This window comes from Leiobunum rupestre, chromosome 3 (genome assembly GCF_980474605.1).
Source record: "Leiobunum rupestre chromosome 3, qqLeiRupe1.1.hap1, whole genome shotgun sequence".
NCBI lineage: Eukaryota > Metazoa > Arthropoda > Arachnida > Opiliones > Sclerosomatidae > Leiobunum > Leiobunum rupestre.
The window spans coordinates 70,492,789-70,513,204 of NC_143386.1; the positions used below are offsets into that span (position 1 = coordinate 70,492,789).

General features: G+C 39.0%; 1 protein-coding gene across 1 annotated transcript; it reads right to left on the reverse strand.

Moving 5' to 3' along the window:
* Positions 1-4,364: 4,364 nt before the first annotated feature.
* LOC149954499 (angiogenic factor with G patch and FHA domains 1) lies at positions 4,365-6,540 on the reverse strand. The gene is made up of 2 exons (XM_090169112.1): positions 6,296-6,540; positions 4,365-6,204 (listed from the first exon to the last, which is right to left on the reverse strand). The coding sequence occupies exon 2, from the start codon at positions 6,190-6,192 to the stop codon at positions 4,546-4,548; it is 1,647 nt and encodes a 548-aa protein (XP_090025238.1). The 5' UTR covers positions 6,193-6,204; positions 6,296-6,540; the 3' UTR covers positions 4,365-4,545.
* Positions 6,541-20,416: the final 13,876 nt, after the last annotated feature.

Below are 20,416 nucleotides of genomic sequence, written 5' to 3' on the forward strand. Positions count from 1 at the left end.
AGCTGAGCGTATTATTATTATTATTATAAGCTTCGTGTGTAGTGTAGTTTAAACTTTGATCAGAAGTATCGCCGCCTACCGACTGAGTTTGTAATCGAATGTGTAAAAGCTGTCTGCTCATAAAAAATTATCTCGATATAAAAGCTGAACGTTTCAGTTAAAGAACATTCATAATCAAAAGTCGTCTGCTTTTTCTTCACACATAAAATTGACGGGTATCAAAGTAGATGGCGCTATCTTTTCTAAGCTCAAGCTAACATTTTTCTAAGGGGATTAATAATCTTCGTGCATAGTCAAAGGCTGCTTTCAGTAACGCCAAAAGTGTATAATATTGTAACATAAGTGTGACACTTCCTATTTTTCACGTGCCAAAGTTTTACTGAGAACAATTCACAAGACAGACTGCATTACGGGCTTCGTCGCCGTTTTGCGTCCGCTTGCTAACGCGTCACACGTAGCCTTTGACAGCACCTCGCTATGGGGAGATTTTCTTCTTGTGTTACTAGGTCTCAGTCAAATTTTTCCGAAAGTGACAAACTTATGGAATAATATTATAGACTTATGGTAACGCTCAACGAAATATCCGAAAAATTATTTTCGTTGAGACCGTTGCGAAATGTGACGTAGGATCTTGTTCAACACTTTTACGCTGGTTGAAAATAATGTAAGATATCGTCTGTCACGTCATGGAACAAATTAGCGTTAATTTGTTCCATGGTCACGGTGTCCGCAGCTAGTCTTACTCCATGATGCGAAGTCGAGTGATCGTTGAGCAATGAAAAAACCTGCTCTTACAGCGCGATGACTTCGTTGCTCACGTGACGTCAAAACCGGAAACGCGAAAAAGCGTACAGTACGAATCCGGACTCAACGTTTACTGAACGCAGCCTAAGGAAAACAGAATAGTACGGTGTGAAATACGTCAAACATTGACCAATTTATGCAATTGGCGAAACTATAAAGTCCAGGGGGGATGAAAAGATGGTAGTCACATGACTTTGTGCATCGCCATCTATCCTACGAAATTCGAACTATTATTAATTTTATTTTGCTAATGGCGGTTTGAATTTTCTAAATTATCTAATTATTATTATTTAAAACATTTTGTAATAGAAAAGTGTAATTTAATGAGCTGTCTGCAGTATCTGGAAGGAATAATTTTTTCTTAGCCGTCGCACGGTCAACTATGAACACGAGTTACCGAATCGAAGTTGGCTGTGAAATGGTAGTCACGTGATTTTGTTTTCCCATTTTAACAAGTTGGCTAAGACCAATTTTACTTTATAGTTTCGCCTGTTTAGATAATATCATACGTAACATAACAAGTTGTAAGTATGCCATAAAGGTATTTTCTATAATGAAACATTGTCCACGGGATATGACGTAGATTAAATCACTTACAACTTCGTGACGAAAAACGCGTCTTCAACTTTATTATAAGTCTATAATATTTTTCCATAAGTTTGTCACTTTGGGGAATATTTTACTGAGAGCTAGTAACAGAGTGACGTCATCACAAGATGAAAATCTCTTCCCAGCGAGGCGCTGACAGAGGCTACGCAAAACGACGAAGCCCTAAATGCAGTCTGTCTTGTGAATAGCTCTCAGTAAAACTTTTGCCTGTGAAGAATAGGAAGTGTCACACTTATGGAATAATATTCTACACTTATGATTTTATCGATGAGAAATGGAGCTTAGTGAGGCGGAATTTGGAAACGCGCAGATTTCCGACTTTTTTTTCTATCGAAATGTTACACAGAGGTATACTTATGGTTGGTTATGTTACCTATGATAATAATAAACGTGGAACATTTTGCGTCGTGGTTGACCGTGTGCGTCCGCTGTTTGGCGGGAAAAGAAAATCCAATGAAAAGTATCTCGAGCGTGCGAAGGTACAAGCTTGGCTTAATAATAGTAGATCCTACCTGGATATATCACTTGAAATAAAACCTGACCGGCAATGGCTTTTACGTTAGCAGTGCCGCTTCGGCGAAGTTAGCGGATAATTTCCGAAACTTCCGTAACACATAGCCTTCTACAAGGCAGAACCCGTAACAAACACTTAGCAAATGCACGCGGGACTATACAGTGATATATCCAGGTAGGAACTACTATTATTTATCCAAGGTACAAGTTTTATTTTAAGTCCTAGATGGATACTTCTCGCTTAAGACATATCTTATCAACTTCTGATGCTAGCTATTTGTGCAGTGACTTGAAATTGACGTCATACACAAAAAGATAAGCGTCTCTAGCGACGAAAATAAACAATTTCAAATCAAATTATCACACTAACTTTAGATTATCCAGAGCAGGTCGTATCGTCTCCAAAATTCGTCTACTCAGCGTAACCCTATACTACTAGCGCCACCTTTCATAAAATTTTGCCAAAGCGAATTTTCATATTATTTCTTAGACCGGCTACTAGTAACTAAGGAAATAACCAGACGGGTGTTGTACCAGTTCATCCCCTTCTCAACTCCCCCCCCCCCCCCTCATAATTATAAACCTATGTTAGGAATTAGTTTTTTTTACACATTTCTTAATCTTGCCCATAAGACCATAACCCCATTGTAAGTAATTTCTCGGTGCATCATTGGCAGACCATATCCAATTTATCGATTTTGGAGTTTAATATTTTGCCAACCACAAGTATATAAGGTATTCATTACGCGAGAAGTCTCAATGTAGCATGTAAAAATGTCCATTCGCAGTGATCCCAGTCAATAGTGCTCAAAAATCTATAGGAATTATTGGATAAAAATTTCAAAATTATAGGATACTTATAGAACTAAATTTCCAATAGGCGCTTAAATAAAACATCTTCAAGGTAATCGCCAAGAAGTAAAATTTACGAGATCCAGGACTTGTACGTTACTGTTTATATAGTACTGGTTGAAATTATAGAAACTTTACTGTAAACAGAACGTGACTGAATGTCGCTACCTGGTTAAAAGGAAACACGAGTTGAATACCATACAGATGAAAAGTTTCCAATATTTCAACAAGCACTATATAAACAGTAACTTGCATGTCCTGGCTCTCTGAAATATTTTGTAGGACCATTTCAAAATTATAGGAAAATACAGAAATTATAGGATCGCTGGGAACTCTGCATTCGACGTAATTTTAACGCCAAAGCGTAGGAAATTTTAATACAATTATTTATAAACCATATTTTCCTTATGTCATATTTTTGGAAAATCACTATAATAGGAATTCCCGTACATAAATCTCCTATCTAAATGGCGGGGGCAGCACAATAGACCTCTGGTTGAAGTGCTAGGTTGGGCCAGACTCTACCATCCAACCATTAATAATAATATCTTGCTAAAATTATACTCTTGAAATATAACTTCGCAGGCTCTGGAAGATTTTTCAAAATACATTTCGGTAGATACTTATCTCTAGCAGAAATCTTATATACTTCTGATAGCATGTTTAGCTACCTTTGCTTAACCTAGTTAAGGACAATATTTAAGAACGCCTAGACAGTGCCAAATTTATGGATATTTCTAGCAAAAACATATCTGGTTGGTTTTTCTACAAAAATAAATTAAATTGGAAAGTTTGAAATAAGAGTTAACTAAATATCATAACATTGTTCTACATATAGTTGAATTTAGATCATTTACTTCTGATATAACCTCATAAGAGTGTCACGTAAAATTTGATATCAAATCAAAATTAAGAATTACTTATTTTTATGAAATAAAATGGATACTTATAAAATTATAAAATGTTGCTCTAAACGTTAAGAGAAAAAGCTTCATAAAAATGTTTTTGCCACGTGTACTAAAAAATTAAACTTTATCTAGAGCTTCTATAGTTGTTAAAGTTAAGCTTTGACGTAGATAGAAATATTTCCTCACTAAGCTTCTTCTCCTTCATAAAATCAAGTATTAAATAGCTTTAGCAGTTTCAGAAGAAGCTAGGATAAAAAATTTAAAAGGGGCTAGAATAATAATATCCCTCACCAGGGTTGATACAGTTTTTCACAATCAAACTCCCTGACCATCTCCAGAGATTTTCCCTGACTTATTTTGTGCCAAGATTTTATAAAAAGATTCCTATTTGCAACTGAAAATTAAATTCCCTGACATTTCCCTTATTTTTAAAATTTCCTGACTTTTAGACAAATTTTTATAACCATATTCAAATTCCCCGACTTTTTGACTAATTTTTAAAATCCCCTTACTTTTCCCTGATTTTAAGACTTATTTTTAAAATCCCTGACTTTTTCCAGGTACCGTGGCAACTCTGCTTCCATTGCAGCATATGTTTTGTGGATTCACAAACTAGTTTAATTTCCTAATTAGTGCAAATTAAATACACAAAAACCAAGATATTTATATTATGCATTTCGGAAATTTTATATCACTGACTGGTTACCTTATACAGTTAAAGCGATAAATTTAACTTCTGGCTTTGTTTCTTCAGATTCTAATCTTTAGAGTTAACAAAAAAAAATTAGGGAAAAATACGCATTATAGCAAGAACTTATTGAAGAAATTCGATAAATTCTTAATTATAGCAATTACACCTTTAGTCAATATAATTGGTTCTGGCTCCCAAACCGGCTCTATCAAACTGAAAACCCGGATTAATAGGTTCCAAAATGGCGGATTTAGAATGGCCGAGAGTTTGCCCTCGACTCCAGCCCATACTGGAAAGCATTTTAAATCCTTTGTTATCTTCCATAATAGGTTTGTCCACCGAAGTTCCTTCGCCATCTTTTTCGTAAGGATTATCGCTTCCTTTGGTAACTCTTCTCTCTTTGGCTCGGTCAGTGTAGCCCACAATTTCCACGGAGGGCTCGTAATCAGCGCTACTTAAGCCATATTTCTTTTTCATCAGCCTCATTTGTTCTTTTCGAACTTTTTCCTTCTCATCCTTACTCAGAATAACGACGGGTTCTTCTTGCTGATAGGAAATAGCTTGCGAGGCCAGAACAGCGGCTTGAACTAAACCAGGTTCGCAATCAGCGCAAGTATTATGTCCGCTATGAATATGAACTTTGAAAATACAGTCTCCAAATCTAAGGGTATTGCCGTGTTTCAACGTATACGGATCACTCGTATTTTTGGGCTCAGAAAGCCTCAATTCGTTCACTCGTGTTCCATTTTGACTTCCTAAATCTTGCACTTTATACTTTTTGCTCATAGCATCGTAATCTATCCTAGCATGCATTCGACTAATGCTAGAATCTGGGATGCAAACTTCAAAATTTTCGTTTCTACCTACGGTTCCACCATTGTACGTAACTAGTAATAAAGTGCCTAATTTCAAAGCTTCTGAGGACTGAACTATTAGTCTCATTGAAGGGGGCAAATAATCAGCGTCGCAACTATTTTCATCAAGATCAACTACTTCGAATTTTTTCCTGCCTTTCTTTTTAGAGTTTACACAAACCACACTTGATTCGTCAGAACTATTAACTTCGCCATCTTCTAAGGAATCAGAACTGGCTGATTTCCTGCGACTTTTCTTTTTTCTGGATCTTCGAGGAGGGCTGTCGTCAAAATCTGAAGAATCTCCTCTTCTCCTGTGTTTCTTGGACTTCCGATGGCTCTTGTGCTTTTTGCGGGATTTACCCTCTTCTTTCACGGTGATAACCACACCATCTTCATCTACTTGAGAATGAAATTTGTAGGACTTTGATTCTTCATCATAAGAATAATAAATCTTGGAATAGGGCTCGTAGAATAGTTGGGTATTAGAGTCGTAATAATATCCAGTTGATGAACTATAATACATTTTAGACTTTTCATCGTAAACAAAGTCTGACTTTTGCGCTATTATGGCAGCTTCTTTCACCATATCAGCAATGGTTTGACCTTCCGCAGGTTGCCAATCCAAAGTTCCAGCAGAATCCACATGGTTAAAATCAGTCTCAAAAGTTTGGGTGTGAGCTTCCGTCAGGGATGATGATTTACACTTGCAAGTTTCGTTCATAACATTGGTCTGATTTTGGGCATCTCTCGTCAGCCTCATACGATCGCGAAGGTCAATCTTTTGAGCTTGCAGTTCTAAATTTAACTGTTCACATTCCCTCTTGTAGACTTCGCACTTCTCCTGTACGTCATTCAACTGGGTTCTTAATTCTTCCAGCTTTGTTTCCTTATCATTTAAGAGATCTTCTAGAGCTTTAAGGTGGTAACACTCTGAAGAACAATGACTTGAGTCGTCCATTTTAATGTAGAGCTTAAAAGAAATATATAAGTTTCGTAAATTACCAACCAAAACAACCAAATAAAATAAGAATTGGAATTCCAATTATTTTAGTTTTACTCACCAAGTTAAGCCTTTGATACTGGTAATCGAATGAAATTTAAATTTAATTACCGAAACCTTGTAGGAAGTACATCAAACCGGCAATGAATATTGATATCTTGATAACTCATTTTTCTCATTAGCTCGTAATTGGATTCCAATTAAAACTTATAGGAATAAAAATGGTATAACTCGAAATTTACACTAACGAGCAGTATGATCCGTACTTTTTAACAATACATAATTTTCAATTTCAAGGTTGTCAACAAAAGTCGAATACTTTGGTCTTTGTCCTGCCTTGAGCAGTTTACGGCCAATTTCGAACAATACTTTTGATGGACCGCTTGCTAAAATGTTGGTAGTAATATATTTTCGAATGTTTTCAACAAAATAAGAAATAAATTGACGCGACTTTGGCGCCATCTACCTCTTAAAGTACGAATCTTAATTCAATTTCGTTCGGACTCTAGCCAAAAAGTTAGTTTGTTTACAATTTTTTTCACAAGTAATTAAGAGATAAGAAATCGATAATTAAAAAATGCATATATTATTTACAAGATATAGATGGCACTACCAAACACGATGAAAATAACCGTTGTTATTTGGATCTTATATATTAACACGTGCCGAAGGCTAATCAAAGAAAATATAGAAAGGAATGGACATTATTATCTTTACGTGGATGTACTGCCAAATACGCTAATACACAAAAACACCAGAAGTACCGTTACTGTGTTTTTGGCCAGGTGCATAAACAAAATCGCCGCCCTTATTAAAGATCTTAGCAAAAATATCGACCTGATTACGTAGTTCTGTTTACGAACTTGGCGCCGTTGTAACATCCAAGTAATTAAGAATAATCACAAATTATTTAATCGGAAGTAGAAATCAGAAGTATATAAAATATCTCTTACGAATGAAGAATTCATAAACAATCCAGCTTGAATTATGTACTTTCGTAGGTTCTGGTTGTTTTTACAACAACATTTTTGGTAAGAAAAAACGTGCGGGGCGAAGACTGTTGTATATCGGGAAAATATGCTTTTAATGAGTACAGTGACTTTAGAGTTGAACCCCGGCAATTTGAGGAACAAGCTAAATATTGGCCTATAGGTAGTTTTTGACGAACAAAAAATATACTAAAAGTCTCGTAGTCTAGGACGCTTGCGTCGCCGCCATTTTTCAAGATGGCCGCCGTTTATTATAAATTGTTAAAAATTATATATCTACAACGGAAATCGATAAAATAAAAATCTAACGATAAATACATTCTTATAAGGTACTCTATAGAGTAGTAGCACCATTTTGGTGGCAAATTTTTTATCTATAGGAAAGAGCATGGTTGACGTTAGTGCTTAGCCCACGGACAACTACGGTCATTTCTTCTTTCCACAAATTTCTTTTCGCCCTTTCGACACGGATTTTTAACTAATCGCTCTTGTCTGACAAATTTGCTCCACGCTACTAACACCTGGTCCAGATGGCTTGACGAGGGTTACACCGTGGACGTCATTTACTTGGACTTCTCCAAGGCATTTGACTCTATCCCTCACTCTTGCCTTCTGGATGCTCTTCACTCTGCAGGTGTCGTGGGGACGCATTAGCGTGGATTGAGAACTACTTGCATGACCGCCGTCAACGGGTTGTCCTTCAGGGCGAAGCATCCTCCTGGTGTCCTATTGGAAAGGGTGTCCCCCAAGGAGCGATCCTAATGTCCTAATAAACTCAATGCCAGAGGCAGTCGTCTTCGGGTTCTTATTGTTATTTGCGGACGACTCCAAACTATCAGCCAAATTAAAGTCGCTCTCCGATTGTTTGCGTTTGCAGGCGGACCTTGATTCGGTTACAGTCTGGGCCACTAAACACGGGCTGTCCTTTAACAGTTCTAAGTGTTCGGTGCTCCATCTTGGATCCAAAAACCTTAGCCATACTTATTACGTCACTGGGGTACCACTAAAGACTACTCTCTCAGAGCGTGACCTCGGTGTCATCATTGATCCTGCCCTAAAATTTAGCTCTCACACCAACAAAGTCACTAAACGTGTTCGCCCGATAACTGGACTAGTTCATCGCAACCAAAGACTATATATACGCTTTGCTATATAGACTGGTGCGTTCAATGGCTCCACTTGCATACGATAGCAGACGCTGGTCAAAATTTTCCCTGCGCTTCAGAGTGCTACTAGTGGCGCCTCTAACGGCTGGTCAAAGGCTTCTCCAGTGTTTCGAAAGTGTTAACAGGTTTTTGGTATGGAGACTTCTGTCTAGTAAGCGAAGCGTATATATAGTCTTTGGTCGCAACCTCTACTTTCGCTCCCCACATATTATTCGCACACTATACAATACTCTGGTTCTCCCAATTTACGACTATTGTTCCCCTATCTGGACCCCCCGCCTTGCCTCTGATCAATTGGCACTTCAAAAGGCCCAGAACCGCTTTTCCAAATTAACCACCAAATATCAATTACTTCCCGCACCCTCTCGCCTTAAATCTCTTAAAATACATCCAGTTGCAATTCGACCTAAAATTAACAACATTAGTTAGCTGCGTAATATTTTTAATAACAACCTGGTTCTTGACTTCAATGAATTCTTCACTGTACCTGTTGGTTCGCGCGCAAGAGGTCATTCCTTAAAACTAAATAAGCCCCGAGCTCTCACTACCACTCGACTTAATTCATTTGCTCACACCGTTATAAATGACTGGAACTCTTTTCCCCAAGAAATTATTTCCCTTAAAACCTATTCCAAATTTCGGACCTCTTTAATAGACCATTTCAATAAGTATTAGATATTTCCCCCCCCCCTTTTTTCTGTTATACTCTAGTCCCTATCGGGCATTGTCTGTAAATAATTTTTTTATTTTTCTTCTCTCACTCATATGATCTCATTTCACAGATGTTTATTGTTCAAATAAATAAATACATAAATAAATACTAGAACGTCACAGTGCCATTACTCTATTATGAAAAAATAACGCGCGCGACTACCACCGCCATTTTCCAAGATGGCCCCCGACTCATATATATAAATTGATAACGAAAGTAAAACCTAAAATTTCATAAAGCCATTTTTTAATTATTTACGCTAAATCATAAGACTTACAAAATAAAGTTAAACATTTGATTAAAAAACGTTTTTGGTACAGCTATAAGAATTTTTAAGCGTACGTACTCGTTTTAATGATTCAATTCAACTTCGCCATTTAAGGAAATTAAGCCAGCGTTATCGCAGCTATTTCCCCGACAGCACTTTTTTGCACTCGCAATTCCTTTTACACAATACTTTGCAAGCTTTAAAAGGTTATCTGGTGCTGGTGAAAGTGCAGTTACTATTGGTCTTAACTCACCGTTTGACTTCCGTTGCCATCCCCATTTTACCGCGTTTAAGTCAACGCCTTTCCATTTTTGTACTTGGAGATAAACTCTATAGGAATCTAGGAGCAATAAACACAGCACCCCACACAAGGAGAATGCAACTTGTCAAAAGTCGTGTATTTTCTTGTGTACATTTTTCATTGGTTAGACTCTTTAGCGTCAGCTGTCGTCAGAAAGGAAAAATTCGGAAATTGTCTTCCCCCTTTCCGTAAAACGTTCCGCATAAAGGCTCGTCCAATGAAATTTGTACACAACACTGCGTTAGCGTGTTTAAAGGCTAGCTGCGTTCTCCTTGTGTTTGTTACTCCTAGATAGGAATGCTCTCTTGCTGCTGTACTTGTTGGGGGTAATTTGGCTAGTTCAAACGCCGATACTCCTAGGACTTATGTTGGGGGTACTCTCGAAATCAATGAATGTTTGGCCAAGGATATTCAGGATATGGTTGCTTATGGCTTTCATAGTATGTGCATTAGTGATAATGATCATTTAGTGGAATTTGGTAACTACTAATGGGAGACTATTAAGAGAAAAGCTGTTGGTACAGATGGGCTTCAAGCTGAATTTATCTTAGCCCTTTCACATCTAGCTATCGCTACCTCCTTCTAATTTACAATTAAATTCGTGTACCTGGGAATATCCCCCAAAGTTGAAAGGAATGATCCACATGGGCCAGGGGAAACCAGAAGATGAACTGGAATCCTTCAGACCCATAACTGTGACTTCTATTATGGATAAAGAACGCCTTTTAACGTATCTTGAACATATCTAGCAGATAACCTATTGGAATTAATCCAATGTATTTAAGTGTATAAGCTGAAGAATAAGACCCTTCATTGTGGGATCCTGAACAAAAAGCTTACTTTTCTAAGTTTACATCACATTCATTATACATTAGCGGGCCAATTGAAGACTTCTAATCGCGGCGCGTTTATCAATGGTAACTCTGGTCCTCGCATCTCTCGCTTGCTCTTTGCAGATGATGTTCTTCTACTGGCGGATTCTGTGGCAGGGCCCACCCTTACGTACGCTAATGAGGTCCGGTCCCTATCGAAGCAAACGATTACAGCTATGGCCTATGCCCAGAGGCAGACTGATCGGAATGCGTTATCAGCGGGACTCTGTACGGCTAACATTCCCATCAAAGGTGATGCGGGATGGAGTACAAAGCAGGAGCTTGAGGAAGAGGAACGACGCCCATAGGATTTGAGTCGCTGAAGTAAAACAAAAGCGTTGCCTTGCTACATACTAACAAGGAGACTACCCGAGGTGGTTATCACCGATTTTGTTGAAACTCGGGGGTTAGGTAGACCTTATGGTAGTATGAAAATTGCCAAAGGGAAAAGTTGCAATGGGCTTTAGCTTTACTATGGCAACCCAAAATGTTTTTGACCTCTCCATTTAAAAAAGCATGGGATTTTCTCAGTTTCACAGGGTACTTACTTACTTAAAAAATTTGAAAAAATTTTATTTTCAAAACATACCCAAAAAGATTAATTTGACCTATTTTGGGTAAAATTGATCAATGATTTTGGTTAAAATTGATAAATTTTGGTTAAATTTTAACAAAATTTGGGTAACCTAGAAAATCCCATGCTTTTTTAAATGGAGAGGTCAAAAACATTTTGGGTTGCCATAGGAAAGCTAAAGCCCATTGCAACTTTTGCCTTTGCAAATTTTCATACTACCTAACCCCCGAGTTTCAACAAAATCGGTGATAACCACCTCGGGTAGTCTCCTTGTAAGTTAAAAGATCCCCTTCAGTCCCTTCTCTTGAATCATTTTATGACGGAACGTGGTAGAGTGCTGGCCCGTCTTAAGACCTTTTGAGGCCCTGGGCTAAATTATTTCTTAACACCTTTGCGATCCCCAACGGCCAGCCTTTGTATGTCCGTTGTCTAAATTCAACTACACAATAATCAAAACAAAACTTTTAATTTCAAAAGTATAACATTGCCTATTGAAAATAAGATTTTTACTGACAGTGACTCGCTGTTAGGTTTTAGAAATTGTTGGTACCGAATGATACGTGATATGGCGATGAGTCAAATTGATTTTTTTCAATTGGAAAAAGCATAGGTGACGTATTATCTTCGTCATACTGCCAACTATCTATAAACGTTATCTGGTTGTCATTCTGCCAACAAAGAGAGATACACTAGTAGCTTTTCAAGGAGTGTCTTCTGTAGCTGAAGTGTAGTGTTCATCATTTATAAGTTTTATAGGGCCATTGATTAAGAATTTGTATCTGACAATATTTTTTTTCACAACGTAAAAATTTATTTATTTATTTATTATTATTATTTTGTAAATTTATGAAAAAATAAAACATTTTCGTGATTTTGAAATTAGATTTTATCACCGGTAGAAGGGTAAAACACTGTAATAATCAAGCGACTTTTAAAGCCATAAATTCAGGTGGCCGGGTTGAGTCATAATCATAAGAATGTTACTCCTTATTGCTTTAATGCCAACTTTATGATCGAACGTTTTGGACACATAATCGCGTAAGCTACGACTTGCACCCGAACTGAGAGTATATTATCGTCCTTGGACATATTTAAATACAGTGGGCTCTGAGAACTAAACCTTGCTGAATTCAAGGAGGTTAACCTCCTTGCTGAATTCGTCGGGGTATTATTTTTCCCATCATGTTCGGGTTCTAGACCATAGATAAAATAACTTCGTATATAGATAGGAAACTTCAGTGGGGCAAACTGACTCTCACGAGATTGCCCTGACATCTAGTGACTGCGCCAGTTGGCTGTGTTCTCAAGAGCGTAGAACGTATTGAGAAATTTGAGGTCGGAGTTTTGGGAATAAACGTATTTTGCAAGGTAAATGTCTTCAAATATACCAGAAATAGCGTTTAAAACAAACTTGAAATCTTTACTAAATGCTATTTCTTTAGTGCTATTTTTTAAATTTGCTCTCAGTTCAAGAAAAAGTACTTTTAATACATATAGCTCGCTTAAGTCTTTGCAATTGGGATTGCGTTACACCAAAGACTATATATACGCTTCGCTTACTAGACAGGAGTCTCCATACTATAAACCAGTTAACACTTTCGAAACACGGGATAAGCCTTTGACCAGCCGTTAGAGGCGCCACTAGTAGCACTGCTGAAGCGCGGGGAAAAGTTTGACCAGCGTCTGCTATTGTATGCAAGTTGAGTAATTGAACACGCCAGTCTATTTATATATAGCCTTTGACGTTACACCAAGGTTCTAGTACGTACTTCGAGTAGTGCGAACTTCACCAAATAATATTATTCGGGTGCCGAATAATGGGGGGGGGGGGTGATTTTGTCCCGGTTACGCCACGGATGACAGGGGGTCACAAAATTATTAGCCTACCCTTGAAAAAACTTAGCGCCGCTACTGCTACCATATGTTGTAGCAGAAGTATATAACATGTCTCTAACGAAAGAAGTGTCTATCTCCTTTCGAACAGTAGAGATCGGTTTCCACCTTCGTAGTGTTCGTCAGTACTATGTAGGAATTCTTTCATACGTCACATCATAAAGTAACACTCGTAAATAATGGTGTCCAAATTTTCAATTAGAAAGATACTTATTTTGAAGGTTGAAATCACTATTTTCAAGGTCGATATCGTCCTAATTATCACATTTGCTTTTTTAAAGTAAAGTTCTTCCATTTTATTTTCATTTTAAAAGTGTCCTCCTACGTTTTCTAATAGAGATTTGGCACTCCGTAGCTTTGGCCATGGCCGCCATCGTGGTATTATTTTTCTCTCCACGATAAAAACTATTTAAAAAAAACTGTGACGAAGCACTGCCAAGTCCCTATTGCAAAGTCCATTGAAGCTCAAGAACAAGAACGTGCTTATTTGGTGAGGGGGTGATCACTTGCCGTAATCGGTGTACAAGCCTGTAGCTTTGACTGTACTAAAATGATTACGTATAACTGATAACAGATTTAGCACTATCAAAGGCTGTACTCATTTTTGTACTCCCGTAATCGGTGTACAGAATTTTAGGAAGTGGTTAGCCCCTCGTTATTTGGTTTAATGGTCAATAACTAAATAAATCACTTGACATAGAAAATGTGGCTTATAAAAAATTAAATGCCCCATCGGATTTTAATAGTTAGGCGGAGATTTCGCGTCTGGAAATTTCCCTGAAGCCCGTTAAGATGATGCTTCATTTATACTTCTCTCGAAAGAGGTGTATTATGTATCTCTGATCATAGGCTTGTTATTAACAGTAGGGGTACTCTCGTCAACCGTAATAACAGGCTCTCCAACTGGAACAGCTGCTTCTAGGTGAAGCCCTGGTGTCAATGAAGAATGCACGTTCATAAAAACAGTTCTCATACTATACGAGCAGTCTGTCTTCGTACGTTATCCGTACACACGTATCAATTAGACGTCAGTATGTCAATGACCTTCAAAGTTACGCTAATTTCAATAGTTTTCCTCAACTTGAATTTAGAAATACGCGGCAGAAATTTGAATGAAAACTTGGTTGTAAAAACCAAAATTAGAGACAAAACACTTAGCGAACCGAAAGTCGAAAAAAGGGAGTCAAAAGTCGAAAAGTTAAACGATTCGACTCGAACTAGCGCGAAAACGAATCGAAATGATGCGCTGAAGTACATGCAGAAATCTCAGAGTGCGTCGTTAACGAAGGCGAAAACGAATCCAAACGAAGCGCTGATGTCCATGCTAAATTCTCCAAGTGCTTCGTTATCGAACGCGGCTTTGAAAGCTCATTCGTTTCTCGCCAAGAGCGGCATGGAAGATGCACTGAACGGAGGGGATATTTCTCAAATCAATTTGCGGTATATCGGAGACGAACTTCGCAAGTTGTCCAAAGGTGAAAAGACCCACGAGCTTTCCGAATTGTTGTACGAAGGCTCGAAACTAATCGGATCTTTCGGGAACTTAATAAAAAACGATCAGATTGCAGCCACGAAAGAGAAAGTGGTCATCCAAAAGTCCTCAAGTACCCTTTCGGCCAAAGACCGTAGTCCAGCAGTTTCGCTGAGACCATTAAGTTCGGAAACCACGACACCTCAACCGGGTTATAGGCGTTTAGAACTGGGTGAATATTTATCGATTTTGGCGATTACGGTTTTGTGTTTCTTGTTTCTGCTGAAAATAGCCTGTTCAAAAAGATGCCTTCACCACGTTAAGCGCTTAAAAAGCAGTACTGTTTTATAGTTCGAATATGATTTAGTTTCTAGCTCATAGGTGGCGCCATAAGCCTATCATAAGGTCCCCATAAGCAAATGTCTAAGCCAAATTTTTGACGATCACATACCCGTTATTAAGAGGTAAGTATTCAAACTCTGCACCTCCTAGTGGTTATGTTCTCAACTAGTCATTTCCCCAAATGAACTTCGCGCGTTGCATGATGAATGCGCAGAAGCCGTGCGCGAACGTTTTTAAACTTAGAACCACGCGGGATAAATCTCCGGCGCGAGCCCTTAGCACCGTATCCCCGGCTTATTCACAATTTTATCGTTTTCAAACTTAAAATTAACACATATCGTTGCCAAATGATTCATCAGAACCTAAAACTGGCTGTTAGAAATAAGAGTTGTTTCTGAAGCTATTATTTTTTTACATTAGACGCGTTTTGTGTGGCATTTATCAATCCGAGCGTGGCTGCTCTCCCAAGTAAGAGAATATTTTAGATGTAGAAATTTGGAAAACGAAGATGGCGCTACTACGTTAATTTTCTTATCTCCAGGACAACGCAGTTAACATGGGCCCCTATGGTAGACCTTTGCTTATGGGGACCTTATGATAGGCTTATGGTGGCGCCTATAGTGATTAAAATATGTATTACGCCGGGGCAGGTAGCGGTACGAAAGGGGTTTTAGTCTGGACATCGTGCGAGTTGCACGATGTGAATGTAACTTCTATGTTCTATTAAACTATATAATTATTTGTTAATTATGAGTTTTAATCCTAGTAATTAAGGTAAGGTGGTAATAAACTTAGTTTTGTGTCTCGTCCATAGATATAAGAAATGTATATAAAGGTCTAGATAAATTTCGGGTCGTCTAAGCCTAACATAAAATACGGAATTGACACCTAGCAGACACCGAGGAAGGCACGTGACCAAGAGCGCGAGCTCTCTTAGCATTTTAGTACTAAGTGCTTGACCTTTCCGCAGGCCGTAGTCTTTAGACACCATCTGTTGCTGACTTTTAGTATAATTTTTAAGCAGGAGACAATGGCTCTCGCGACGATAGCACGAGCTTTCTTACCGATAGATAGCGTCTTATAAGGATAGCCTCCAGAAATTACGCGTTTCTGCTAGCTGTCACCTCCGTATTAACTCCCTTTGAAATATTTTATCTAGACCTTTATATACATTTCTTATATCTATGGTCTCGTCGAACGTTTTGGTGGATTTTTTTTCCGAGACCAAGGCTTACCTTCAACTGTCGGAAGAGAATAGCGCGGGGACCGTCTAGAAAGTTGCAATGTCCCACCATAGCGCAGATGAAGACGATGCTCTTTCAGACTCTGCAGGGGTGCGTTATACAGCTCCTACTTTTCAAATAACCGCTCCAGCAGCACTTCAAAATGCGGGAGACTGGCCGAAGTGGATTCGTAGATTTGAAAGATTTCGACATGCTTTTGGACTTAGTCGAAATGCTGAAAATATATTTTATGGGTCCTCACGCAGACGACATATTTGAATCTTTTCAACTTCCGAGTGTGGATAAAGATAAATACCAGATCGTTAAGGATCGGTTCGAGGGCCATTACGTAGTGAGACGAAATCGCACGTATGAACGAGCCAAGTTTAATAATCGTTACCAGCTTGAAGGTGAGAGCGTGGAAGTTTCTATCACAGCCTTATTTGCGTTATCAGAGCACTGTGAATTTGGAGACATGCTAATTTGTGATAGACTTGTAGTCGGAATAAGGGATAAAGTCCTGTCTGAACGTTTACAACTTGACAGCGCTCTTACTTTGGAAACAGCTATAACAAAGACGAGGCAAAGTTAGCAAGTCAAATTACAGCAACAGTAGTTGTACCCAGAGAAAAGTAAGCAAAATCTAGACAGAGTTCGTACTGACAAACCTAGTCGTAAGCCTCAAATTCAAGCTAGTCAAAGAGTGAAGGGACTATCGCGTACTAAATTTCAAACCACGCCACAGCAGCAAAAGTCTTCACTGCATAGAGGGAACATGAAATCTCATCCAAGAGAGCAGTGCCCAGCTGTTAAAGCCATTTGCCACAATTGTAATTTGAAGGGACATTTTGAGAAATACTGCACTAACACAACTTGGAAACGTCACTGTTATGGTTAGAAGCATGCAAAAAACTAAAAAACTACGTATCATATAGCGCGTATCGATCGATTGGAGGCTGATAACAAGGAAATAGATCCTACTGTGAAAGAATTTCCACACCTATTAAACGGTCTAGGAAACGTAAAGGAGCCATACACCATCAAGCTAGATTCGAGTGCAAAACCTTCTGCACTAAGTGCGCCGAGGAGAATACCTCTTCCGTTAATGCAACAAACGAAAGAGGAGTAGATGACGGAGTAATCACACCAACTGATTTTTGCGCACAATGGTTATTGTTTCAAAACCTAATAAATAATTCAAGGGGACACCTGAAAACAAGAACGGTGTTAATGTGCCTCCGTTACAGTTGAAGAAGGGAATATGCCTTTATATAAAGTAACATTACCGGGCACGTCACTCGTGACGTATAAGTGACGTTTCACTATAAAAATTCGACGAGTCACCCTTTTTATGAAGATCTGACCTTCAAAACTGAATTGAACTCCTACGTATCTCGTGACGAAAGCGATACCTTAAAACAAGTTCGGCAAGCGTAATGACTTTATAGAAAGGTCTATTATAGTCAGAGCGCATGGTTACAAAAAACACCCGAATTGTTCGGAATTAGTATACAGCTATGAAAATTGAAATACAGGTTCCTTGAACTATAATCTCGACTACCTAATTTTTATTTTCAAAAAAACCTACTGGGAAAAAGTTCATAACTTTACCACCTTTACCACCCGAGCTACACGTGATTATCCATTTTTTATTTGTAAAACTGCGGAGATGCGGTGCAACTTAGAAAAATTTAATTTGAAAAACACACACAAACGAAGATGCACCCGTCCTCGGCAACTAGCGAGTTTTTTGCTTATTAACTTTTTTCCAGTAGGTTTTTTCAAAAAATAAATATTAGGTTGTCGATAATATAGTTCAATGCGCGTTTCTCAAAATAAAGACTATTTTAACAAGTCACCCAGTCTTAGCAGTATATGCACGGCCGGATTAAGACTTTGGTGCCCCCTTTCAATAGCGATCGAAGCGAGCTAGGCGCTTCCTCAATTTATAATTTAGAAATGGAAGGGAAATTCATTTTGCTGCCAGATTTAGTATGTCGTCAGGGGCTAGACGGCAGTCCGTCCGAGAATGTGACAATCAAACGTTTTTGGTTCATAGGGGTTGACGCATTTACTAAAATTACTCCGGAAAATATTTAGTGAAAATCAAATGATTTAAGTTTTGTACTTTTATATTTTTCGAACCCACTTGGTGCCCCTTGTAGGCTTGGTGCCCTAGGCCCAGGCCTATTCGACCTATTGGTTAATCCGGCCCTGAGTATATGACCCCAAGTTGCGCACGGTTATCTCTGCCGATTCATCGTCTTTTGGGATCGGGGCAGTTGTAAGTCAAGTCCATGAAGATGATCAACGACGAGTCAACGAGTCGTAGCCTACGCGTGTAAAACATTATCGGAAGCCGAAAAGAGCTATGCGCCTACTCCCTAAAATGAATTGGTGGCATAGTTGGCATAGTTCCGGCATAGGTCGATTTCCTATTGTAAACGTTGCTACTATAGCAAGTAAACCAAGGAGCTGAATCACTAAATTACACGCCTGACTATACCTGGTGCGTAAGGCTTGGTGCTGTCCTCTAGATTGCGTTATAGATGGCCCATAGCATTTTTTAGTATGGGGTTGGGGGGCGCCATGCGCCCCCGGCGCTCGAGCGAAGTGAGTGCGCGTCACCGTCAGGTGACATTACTCGGCGAAGACTTCGATCCCCCCTCGGAATCGCGCGCTAAGTCCGGCGAATCCAAACCGCCACGTTTCTCGTGGGCCGATGTCACGTCGGTCGATTTTAGGGAGCTATGCCAGAGAGCTGCAAAAAGAGCTATGCCTGATACAAAACAACAATGCCTTATAAATAATGATTCCGCTCTTTGGTTTACTTGCTATAGTAGCAATGGTCACGGTAGGAAATCGACCTATGCCGGAACTATGCCAACTATGCCGCCTATGCATTTTACGGACTATCCGCTATGCGCAAATCGAGAAAGAAGCCACAGCTTTGGCATGGGCTAGAAACAGACCATAAACCCCTAGTGGCTGTGTTGCAAACAAAGCAATTGGACGACTTATCCCCACGCCTGCAACGAATAAGATTGCGAATGATGAGATACGACTATTTTATATCGTTTGTTCCTGGACGAGATCTTTACGCGGCAGATACTGTATTGTTATTAACTTATTAATAATGCGAGAGAGTAAGCATAACGTAAAAAGGTTTATTAAAGGGGCTCCAAAGTTCGGTGGCAAAATGTGTGTAAAGTCAGTAAAGTGCGAAATTTACGGTGCCGAGTGAGGGGTTGGGGGGAATGAAAGGCATGCTCAATTTTCTTTTTTTTTGCCACCGAACTTTGGAGCCCGTTTAAGTAAGCATCAGCAGAGAGGCGTCCATGACTGGTCCGCTATTTTGCAGACGAAGAGTTTTTATACAAGATAATGAAAATACGGAGTGATCCCCAGGGGGTTTTGTTTGAACTAAAATTTATAAACAGGTCCTGACGTAAGAATATCAGTTCATCTTCCTTTTTTTTTAAATAACAATTTTTGGTTGTTTTCTGGTTCTACTTGACCTTCTTTGTTCTGTGGCCTTGTCCAAAGATATATGACTTCTTGAAGTACTCAGACCATGATGTATAGCGCAACTAGATGAGTTAGTATCTGGTGGTGCCCTGCTTTCTATGGGTGTTAATATATTTCTGGTAGCTAGCGATCGAACTGGCTCCAATGGTGAGTTTCTGATCAGTTCAGATTCCTTATCACGCAGTCCCTTACTTGACGGAGTGCTAGAAGATGAAATTTCAGCTCATGCTAATCGTGACGACTTTACACAGTGCTAGAACAAATACATCAGGGACATCAAGGAATCGTCAAATGTAAAGCTAGAGTGAAATACGCAGTTTGGGGGCCTGGTTTGTCGTGGGCTATCGAAGATAAAGTAAAGCTTGCATTAAAGAATCGATCAACAGAAATGAGTCTTTGATTACTACAGAATTTCCTGGGCGTCCTTGGCAGACCGTCGCCATGGATTTATTCTATTTAGACAAACTAGATCGTAATTACAGACTACTACTCTCGATATTTGGAAATCCGTCCTTTAAATGATCTGAAAACTGATGCAGTAATCACTTGAATGAAATCGATATTTGCGACACACGGTATTCCAGTAACAGTCAAATGAGACAACGGACCTCAGTTCGATCCAACCCAAACTTCTGAATTTAGAAGATTTGCGAGGGAATATGGTTTTCTAGCCCCATATTTCCCCAAAGTAACGGTTTCGTAGAAGCCGCGGTGAAAGTTGTTAAAGGGGCTGGAAAGTGGGGTTTTGAAAAACGTCATCTGTGACGTCATTAACGAAAATTGGCGCGTAGATCTACTTTTTCTCAAGTTCGCGAAGACGTAAACAGGCACCGGTGTGTTGGG

Bases quoted from the DNA above. Each gene is read 5' to 3' on its own strand.
- LOC149954499 (XM_090169112.1), bottom strand. From the start codon at position 6,192: ATGGACGACTCAAGTCATTGTTCTTCAGAGTGTTACCACCTTAAAGCT.